The following is a 10,151-nucleotide window of genomic DNA, read 5'->3' on the forward strand; positions in this document are numbered from 1 at the left end:
GGGCACCGTCTCCAAACTTTCCCCACAAAAATAACATGTCATGACACCAAACTTCTGCAGTAGCACAAATATGGTCTGTACTCACGAAACGAAGCATTTGGAAGTTTGGAAATAGTCCAGGAGTTTATTATTATCAACACAAGCCGAATAGCTTCTCTGCTGCTAAAGCTGCGCCAACGTTACTTCCGTCATCTAAGACAAGCATGTAAGAGTCCTCAACGAAGCTCATAATATGCACAATGAAAAGTGAATTCAGCATCGGTATTGATAACGAAAATCATTGTCTAATTGATAGTAGGTAAGATTTGAAATATCTTTTAAGTATTTCCTTGAAAATATAAGCCTTAATCACAATTCAGTGAAAACTTTTTTAACACTCTCGTCTGGAAGTTTGTTGAAGACTTTTACGGGCTTTGTCTCATATGACGGAAGTAACGTTGGCACAGCTTTAGCAGCAGAGAAGCTATTCAGCTTGTGTTGATAATACTAAACTCCTGGACTATTTCCAAACTTCCAAATGCTTTGTTTCGTGAGTACAGACCATATTTGTGCTACTGCAGAAGTTTGGTGTAATGACATGTTATTTTTGTGGGGAAAGTTTGGAGACGGTGCCCAGTATCCATATGCGCTTGAGTCAAGCTAACCGGAATAAACATCGAATAACACGGCAACTCTGTTGATGTAAGTGTGCGGCAGAAAACACTTCGGGTGTAAAGGTGGATGGGTGTCACGGTTCAAATGGCATTAGGGTGATTCTACTCCGAACCATCGCTTTAAGTACAGTCTATTCACAGGCATTTCATTGCAGTGCCCATAGCAGACGTGTGTATCCAAAGCGACTGAAGAGGTATTGTGGTACAAGGTATAGTCTTCCTGAATCTGGATCAGCCTTCTGATCTGACCTCTTAACCATCACTGCACAGCTGCCTACAGAGCAGAGGGTCCATATCATGGTCCACAGGTGGGCCACGGAGGTCTCATGGAGACTGGCATTTTTCAGTTGTTGTCGTAGGGCTTTCCACCTCACAGTACTCCATATGTTCTGTTCGAACAAAAAATATTATAAATTAGTATCAAGTCTAACGTATTCAATTAAATTATCTCAATTGCCCGTTAAGGACTTCAAGAGAATACCATTTTAATGTTCTTTCACTTTCAGCAATTAGCAAACGATCCACTTGTTTGACTCAAATAGATCCTACCAGATCCTACCTGTGGCAATGGAAACATAGGTAGGCTGTAGGCTACTGCCCAACAAAGACAAAGTGCAGTAACTACATATTTTGTCAAAATTGAGTTGAGAAATGGTCTTCATTCAGGGGTGATAGCAGTCCGGCGCCGCGCCGGAAATCCGGCGTAGCGTGGCTGTAGAAAAAAATAAAATAATAATTTCCCCAAAATTAATAAAATAATAAACTATCGCGTAGGCCTTCATTAATGTATGGCGAAAATAAATGAGCGCGCAACAGCCTGTTGTAAGAGACGCGAAAGGAACCCAAATGAGCAGCAGCCCATAATTGTTTGTATCATCCCGACATCTTACTGAAAAATGTATCAATTTGTTACGTCTTGCTCTTGAGTCACTCACCACATCACTGGCGGCAGTCTTCTAGTTCTAGTGAAAGGAGAAGTAGATTGGCTGTCAGTATGCACAGTAAAGAGAGTTCTAGGCCCCTACTGGTTACCCTTCTCAGATATTTTCACTGTCGACGGAGGCAAATCCAAAAATGGCATCTCGTTATACTGAAGAAACGGAAGAAAGTACTATACTGCCCTACAATTTCAGAACGCAGTATAATTCAAAATGCCAAACTGAGAAAAAAGGCTTTAAAGTTTCCTTTCTGTCCACGCGACTGTGTTGGAGGTAAGACAGCAATTAGATTTGGGCCGGGTCCGTTTTCAAGTCAGCAGATCCGCATAGCAGTCACAGTCATTTTGCCGATCAGCGGCAGCTCCGATCCGGACCAGTAGTTTGACAGTCAGTTTTGAAGGCTCCTGGCGGATGCGGGCCACATAAGCAATCCGGACGCGCCATAATAAAATAATTCAGTCCGATTTGAAGGCGCGTGGCGGGTGCGGGCCACATAAAGCAATCCGGACGCGCCAAAACTGAATTTGTTCCCCAACTGTCACTTTGGAACCCTCAGAGAGAGAGACTGTTCTTCAGTTTACCTCAGCTGAACTCAACTATCCGCCTGTGTCGCGTCTCGTCCAACACTGCACTGTCGTGACTTGATCATTCAATGATGGTAAGTAATTATTTAACTTAATACTATGGTAGAAGTAAAATACACTCACACGCCGTCGCCACTACTATTTCAGCGTTTTAGTCCAGTGAGTTAATTACCTCCTCTGTTGTGTCGTGAAATGGCTTGGCCGAGCACTGAATCATAACACCGCAGCATCGCGCTAACTTGCTGCTGTCTTTGTGGCTGGCGGGCTGTGGCATCATAAGCTTTTGATGAACCCACTCAAAATGTGTCATGATCGGGCTATTTGAGTCAATTTTAGCGGCATTAGCAGTAATGGTGATAATCTTTTATGAAGCTAACATCCCAAACATACCCTATCAACACGGGACAGAAACAAAGGTAGTTTCTAGTCGACTAGCACTACTACCGGTAGTTCTGTAACTAGGACCGCTGTGATTTGTATAACATTCGCCAAAAAAGCTAGGTATAGGTGCGAGTGTGATGTACATGATGTGTTCGATTATTTTCAATCAATTTCTGATGTCTTAATAATCACCGTATCCATGTTGTGCCGCCGACAGCAAACATTCTGTGTTGTGCTATTAGCTCACCTTGAGCTGAATTCATTTGACATCACGCAGTTTGTAACTCCTTGATTGTTGTAGCCTATTTACACAAATCCTAAATGGTCGTATTGTTAGTTTAATAACTGCATTGTGATCTAGGCTATAACATGGATTAGGCTTCATCAAAATGTGCTCATGCATGCATGTTGTATGCAAAACGTTCAAACTTTTTTTGTCTTTCTTTTCCTCTTTGCTTTGGGTTGGGTAGAATTGTACGGTAGGTTCAGCCATTCCTTGATCGACCTGACACCAGCATTAGGCCTACTCGATGTGTATGAAGCAAGCTGCCTCTGCATCAAGTGAGGGAAGAAGCCGCCACTGAAAAGCTTTTTGGACTGTCATTTGAAGGTATGAGCCGAGAGTTGTAAATATGAATGCCAATTGTACTAGGCCTATATATTTTCACAGTGAAATCCCAATAACTATTATTCATAATTATTTATTCCTTTTCTGCTACAGGACACAAATGAAAGGAGAGGAATTCTGCTCTGCGGCGTTGGTCTCACTATTTATTCAAGAAGCCCTGGCCTTGGACACCACCAGAATGTATGAAGTAAGTTGTTTTTATGTTATGCATTAAAGCCCATGCATGCTGGCACGCGCCCCCCCCCCCTCTCTCTCTCACTCACACACACACACTTGTTGTACTGCACTCAATAAGAGCTTGCCTGATGCTGTTGTTTGGTGGCCTGAATGTGCATAGAATACCTACTGTCTACTTGAATAGGTTTATTGTATGTTCTATGTATTTCTATGACAAACTTTCAACCTTTTTGTGTTTCTTTTTCTTTTTGCTTTGGGTAGAATTGTAAACAGTAGGCACAGTCATTCCTTGATCGACCTGGCATCAACATCGCTCGATGTGTATGAAGCTGCAAGTGAGAGAAGAAGCCGCCACTGAACACCTTTTTGGACTGTCATGTGAGTGTATGAGCTGACAATTTAACTTCTTTAACTGTTGATCCTGCTGAGACATATGTAAGTGGCTTGATAATGTATCATTTACACTAATGTATGTCAAGCTGGTCTCAGGCTAACAAGACTACCATGAAATCTTAAAAGTTTTGGACAGACGTCTCAATTTCACCATTGTGTTGTGCCATACTGGACAAGTATTACTTGCTCAGTTTTGACAACCTAATTCTATATTCTGCTGTGCAACTTGTGCACAAAATGATTCACAATTCTGCTCCACCACCTCTGAAAACTTTTATCCATCCTTGCTCTGAACAAATTAGCAGAACAACTAGATCTACCACCAGAGGAAATAGTAGCCTCCCAAGCCGGGTAACAGCATAAATTTGCACAATCTGTTTTTGCAGAGCAACTAAATAATGGAATGCCCTTCCCACCCACATAAAAGGCATTACAAACTTTTATTCATTCTCACTTGGAGTGAAGAAATGGCTTTCATGTACCCAGTCTGGTCACCACTAATAGTTTTGCACATACCTGTTTTGACACTGAGCATATGGTAGTTTTTGCATATGACATATTTTAGTGTGTGTGTGTGTGTGTGTGTGTGTGTGTGTGTGTGTGTGTGTTATATGTTTTCTTACCTGCCCAGGGAATGCAGATGGAAATTAGCTTTTAGCTATAATGTGGTGCAGGTCATCTTTTTTTTACTATGTAACTAATGTACTTTGCACATGGTCCCTGATGAAATAAACCAATAAACTAAACTAATTGTAAACATGGATGCCAATTGTACTAAATATTTTCACAGTGAAATCCCAATAACTATTATTCATAATTATTTATTCTTTTTGTGCTGTAGGACTCAAATGAAAGGACAGGACTTCTACTCTGCTGGGTCGGCCTCACTACATATTCAAGAAGCCCTCGGACGTCATCAGAATGTATTAAGTAAGTTGTTTTTATGTTATGCATTAAAGCCCATGCATGCTGGTGTGCACACTCTCTCACTCTCACTTACTCTCTCTCTCTCTCTCTCACACACACACACACACACACACACACACACACACACACACACTTGTTGTACAACACTTAACCAGAACTTGCCTGATGCTGTTCTGTGGTGGCCTGAAAAGTGGATGGAATACCTACTGTCTACTTGGCTAGGTTGACTGTATGTTCTGTGTACGGGGTCATGTTCCCACAGCCCATTGGTCCCACAGCTTATTCCTGCTGCTCCATGTTCCCACATTTTTAAGAAATTATTCAAATATACAGTGCACAGCAATAATGACCCTTGTTGAAAAGTAACATTTTGAACACACAAGTTATTCCCAAAACGCTCATAGAGTAAGTGTAATACAACATCTTTTGAGCTTACATAAGAAAATTAAGGCCAATTGTATAACTTAAATGACATATTTGCCCATTTTTGTGAAATTATGCTGGTGCAAAATTGAGTACACGCCTATCATAGTGTCTGAGAAGGGGCCGTGTTGGCCTGAATTGTCTCGAAATTTAAAGGGATTAAAAGGGAGGTCATTGTTGTGCGTTTTATCTTTGCCTTGCATTTAACTTTTACATTTTGAGTCTGCACCTGGCTATAATTGATGTGTGTGAGATTCGAATGAAATCCTATAGGGAGTATCATGATCTGTTTCAGTAGTTACAGTACATGTTGACAAGCATATTTCTTTTGGTGAAATTCAGCTTCCTACTGTTGATGGCACCCACACAGCCCCAAGCCATGCCACTCCCACTACCATACTTGACTTTCAGCATGAGGCACTTTCCTTTGTACACATCGCTTTTTACCACCACACATGTTTGACACCATCTAAAGCCAATTTGTTTATCTTGATGTCATTAGATCAGAGGACATGGTTCCAGTAACCCATATCCTTAGTTTGTTTGACTCTGATGAGACCATGATAAACAAATTTGCATTTGATGCTGTCAAGCATGTGTGCCATTGACTGAAATGTTAAATACATCATTGCCGTGATTAAGGCGATTACATTTCTAACCAAATTAACATGTTATTTAGAAAGTCGAGAATTTTAACTGATTTGATATGACAATATGACCCGTTTCTTTTTTTCTGAAGAGAATGGTGATTTCATCACAATCTTCTAATTTTGTGAGTTACTTAATTCATGGTTTCTTGAAGCCAAAAATATGCAAGAATAAACAAATTATTGGCATAGTTTAAAATGTGGGTCGTGAATCTATAATCTATGAAAGTGTAACATTATTGATGGAATTATGGAAATAAATAAACATTTTCATGATATTCTAATTTTTTGGCCAGCACCTGTATGTGTCAGTTCATTCACAATCGTATGTAATTTGTGCCTGCACATACATCTGCATTAAGTCTAACGTTTCCCTTCTGCTTTGTGTGCTTTTTAATATCTTACAGTGTGAAGAGGCAACAAGGGAGAGATGAACGCTATCAAAAATGTGGAGATGGATCTGGCAGCCGACCGCTTTTGCACACACCCAACAAGAAACAAAACAATAAAGAATACTAAAATGCATAATTTGTAAGCAGCTCATTTTTAAAAAACATTGTTTGCTCTTGCTTGAAGGTGCACTGTGTAAAATTGTGGCCAGAGTAGTTATTGCATCTATGGTGCTCATTGAAACTGTGCTGTCTGCTAATTTAAATTTTTGCATGAATACCAAAGTGTAGTGAGTTTTGCAGCTAAAATGTCTATTTCTGGAAATTCAAAATGCCGGACCATGGAGAAGATCCCCCTTTTCATGTATGAAAAGTGCAAATTTCCCAGTCATGTTGAATACTTTGGTGGTGGTAAATATCTGTTAAAAAGTTAACATTTGTGAATGGGCATAAGGAATTCTGGAAATGAACAACTAAAAATATTCCACGTACACCTTTAAAGGGGTATGCCACTATTTTGGGGCTTAATACAGTTAAAATCGTTGGCCAGGGTTTATATAGGTGGTAAAGTGTCTTATTTTTCATGTAAGCCGTTGTCTTCTTTTAAGACAAGTTAGAAGAGGAAGCATGTCGCTAAGCTAGTGAAAGTCAATGGATCCGTGTAGCATGTAGCAATGCTACATGGATGCATTGACTTTCACTAGCTTAGCGACATACTCCCTCTTTTAACTTGTCTTAAAGCAAGACAACGCTTCACATGAAAAATAAGACACTTTACCACCTTTATAAACCCCAGCCAACGATTTTAACTGTATTAAGCCCCAAAATAATGGCATATGCCTTTAAATATCCCTTTAATCCGGATCAGGCCCAGATAAGGTCCGGATATGGGCCAGATGAGCCCCAACTGTGTATTACGGATCAGGGCCAGATCATGGTCAGATGCGTGTTACGGACCTGGGCCAGATCTGGCCCTGGTCGGCCACAAATTCCAAACATGTGGATCGGACCTGGGCCAGATCCATTCCGGATCCATAATCCGGACCTGTTCCAGCTCAGCGCCATTGTAAAATAAGAAACCGGCCCAGACCAGGATTGCGGACCTGGCCCAAGTGCCTGCCAACATCTGTCACAGATCTGGGCCAGACCCATTTTGCTGTCTGGGGTGGTGATGACACTTCCATATAATACTTTTTTAGGGTGAAAATTTATGCACACAAGAAAAAAGCAAAAAAAACAACATTCTCATTACTTTTTAGCTGAAAAATCATTATACTGCGCTCTGTTGTGGTATTACTGTCTACACCAAAACCACGGTGTCAATGGAGAAGTGCAGTATAAAAGTGCAGTATCGCATTATACTGCGTTCTTGGCTAGTAGCCTACCACGTAACCTACTAAAACCACAAAGCGCAGTATAATCAGTTTTTTGCGTTTTTTTCCGAAACGGGACCAAGTTGGGCCGAAAAATTTTAACACAAGAAGAAGAAGGTATTTTAAAGCCAATTTCCGGTCTAAACCCATTTTCGACCATTTTCAAGATACTGCGTTCTGATATTGTAGGGCAGTATAGGCCAAGTCTAGACCATTTGGATTCAGATAAAAATTAGCAACTATTGTTAGCACAAATCCACATGGCTTGCTAGTTGTGATGGGTGTGTTGAACCATGTGGATGTCAGTGGAATACTAGTGAAATTCTGTGATCAAGAAAACGTTTGAAGGTAAGGCCATTTAGTTATTAATTTGCCCACTGTGGCATGTTGGCTTGGGCCCGAATGATTTTGCCTTGCGCAGGTTACTCCAAAAACCTGACCATAAACGGCTTATTGATGCGCATAAACGGGCTCAGTGAGAGTTTGAAATAGGTTCGTCTATTTTCCTCATTTATGTGCGCTAAATGACTGCGCAATGTTGACAAACTTTGATGGAGATGGACGTTCTTTCAAAAAAAGTCTGTATGCTCAAAACGGTAGGCTATGCTATGCCCGTCATGATACTTTTTTTCTAGGTGTAGTGCGTAAATGTGGTCTGCATTGGAATAGCGGCTACCATTGCGACATGTCCAAATGACAATGGAATGCTTGGATCGCTAATGTTTGGCAAGCCTAGTTAGCCTACACCCCTTGTAGGCTAGTGTGAGCTGAGTTCGTGGGTTTTGGTCTACTGTTGATTGAGGGATGGTGTTTTGCGTCATTCCTGACCAACCACGTTTCAAACTGATTTCAGGGAGATGTTTATATTAGTTATGCTGACTAAACCAACGCGCTCTGTGAAAACCCCCAAACAGCCTCGCACAGGTTCACACAGCCTTTTTGTCTCTCGCGCGCTCCCTGTCGTAGCCCTTCTGCGTAATCGAATCCAGTTATTCCACGCATGATGCACAGGTTGTATTGTCTGCACGCTCTGGGCTACTTAATCCCTACTCTCGGGCAGGGGGCAATTGTCAATATCAGACTCTCATGAACTTCAAATACTTGGCTTGCGTTCATGTGGCCACCACGGTGTCACCTAGACATGCAGTGAATGTTCATCTTATCTTCACGCCCTGTGCTATTTTCATGTAGCTTAATTCGGTCCTGTCTTTGTTTTTGTTGCTTTCTGTTATCTTTTCAACTCGTACATTGTAATGGGCGTGTGTACACGCGAGTGATTTTCATGTATTTTAATTGACTACAACCCAATGCGAAAGTCGCGCAGTAGTCACACAGGCTATATATACTGTCCTGTCCGTAATAACCACTGGTTCTGTCATCCGTGGAGTCGAAATATGCGATGTGAACCTGGGCCTGCATGTAGCCAATCATGCGCTTGTGCCCTAAATATCATGTACCGGTAATTAAAGGGCGTTTCCCTACAACGGAAAGGCAGGGGTTATAGCACAGCCCTTAAACAATCTGTGGTTATAGGTAGACCATGGGGCCACGAGTAGGCTATCTAAACGTATGTCCAGTAGCCTATACAAGTTATATGAGCAATGTCCCAATGAAAATGAAACGTATCAGCTTGCAGCAAATGTCATGTCATTTAAAAGTATTGCTCAATTAATTGGTAATCACCTCCTCTATTTTGGACAGAGTGTAGTTACTGTACTTTGGAGTAGTATTGCCTCCTACTGACCTGTCTTGGTATGGCTGCTACATATGTAGCTTTCAGTTAATTCAATGTGGTAAAATATGCACCATGTTTTCAGAAATGCATTCTGGTGTTGAAATGTTGCATTGGTTCAATACCCACCTCAATAACTTTAGTGCAACATCACAAGCCTAGAATGCATTTCTAACTGCATACGTTGGTATTCGTTTTTACAGCTAGAATTGAACGTGGTGGTCAGTTTCTTTCAGCCAAGTGCTGTAGCCTACCAACAGGGAAATGATCTGTGTTTTCGTGAATAACACTATAGAAATAATGCAAAAATAAAAACATTATCTTAAATGTTTGAATAATGTGTTTGAATAATAATAAGGCCTACATTACGTCTCATATGCAGTATGTCCCGTCGTCCCCCGGCCCCCCCTCCCCGACCAGGAAAAAAGTTCAGGCTCAGGATTTTTTTTCACTATCACCCCTGTTAATTACACCTTTATCTTGTGACAAAGCCTTATGGTCCAAAAGTGTCCCGTTGTAGAGATATTATGTCAAATTTACAGGAACTACAATATCCAACTTGATACCAAGGCTTTGAAATGCATTTTTCTCAGTTTCAATGTTGACATAGTTACTGCACTGTGCCTTTGTAGGGCAGTTTAGAGAGTGTAGAATTGAAAACCACTGGGCCTGGTTCCCACCCACCTTTCTTGTTTGGCGAGGCCAGCCTCTGGTGACAGCGGAAGGCCAGGATGACGACGAGAGCCTCGGCCACCTGGAAGATGATGTAGACGACAGGGAAGAGGAAGAGGGGCCCGATGGTCTCCGGAGGGAAGGCCACTTTCAGGATGGTGGAACACAGCTGGATGTTCTGACAGCCCGTCTCCATGGCAATGGTCCTCCTGCATCTGTGGGAGTTAAAACATG

General features: G+C 41.4%; 1 protein-coding gene and 2 long non-coding RNA genes across 5 annotated transcripts in view; 2 read left to right on the top strand and 1 right to left on the bottom strand.

The window, feature by feature from the left end:
* Positions 1-783: 783 nt before the first annotated feature.
* The window catches only part of slc10a1 (solute carrier family 10 member 1), a 28,963-nt gene continuing 19,595 nt past the window's right edge, over positions 784-10,151 (bottom strand). The window contains exons 6-7 of the mRNA XM_063222827.1: positions 9,930-10,132; positions 784-1,042 (exon numbers count right to left, since the gene is read on the bottom strand). Of these exons, the coding sequence (XP_063078897.1) occupies positions 978-1,042; positions 9,930-10,132 (268 nt within the window). The 3' untranslated portion in view covers positions 784-977. The remainder of the gene's footprint in view (positions 1,043-9,929; positions 10,133-10,151) is intronic.
* LOC134468342 (uncharacterized) lies at positions 1,875-3,313 on the top strand. The gene is made up of 3 exons (XR_010038760.1): positions 1,875-2,249; positions 3,027-3,166; positions 3,278-3,313. It is a non-coding gene; the product is annotated as an uncharacterized LOC134468342 (long non-coding RNA).
* On the top strand, positions 3,346-6,268 carry LOC134468343 (uncharacterized). Of its 3 annotated transcripts, none has more exons than XR_010038762.1 (4): positions 3,346-3,371; positions 3,623-3,739; positions 4,596-4,684; positions 6,159-6,268. It is a non-coding gene; the product is annotated as an uncharacterized LOC134468343 (long non-coding RNA). The 3 variants fall into 3 exon arrangements; XR_010038763.1 differs by lacking the exon at positions 3,346-3,371 and adding an exon at positions 3,477-3,513; XR_010038761.1 differs by lacking the exon at positions 3,346-3,371 and having other exon boundaries at positions 3,473-3,739.

This window comes from Engraulis encrasicolus, chromosome 18, assembly GCF_034702125.1.
Source record: "Engraulis encrasicolus isolate BLACKSEA-1 chromosome 18, IST_EnEncr_1.0, whole genome shotgun sequence".
In the NCBI taxonomy this organism is placed as follows: Eukaryota; Metazoa; Chordata; class Actinopteri; order Clupeiformes; family Engraulidae; genus Engraulis; species Engraulis encrasicolus.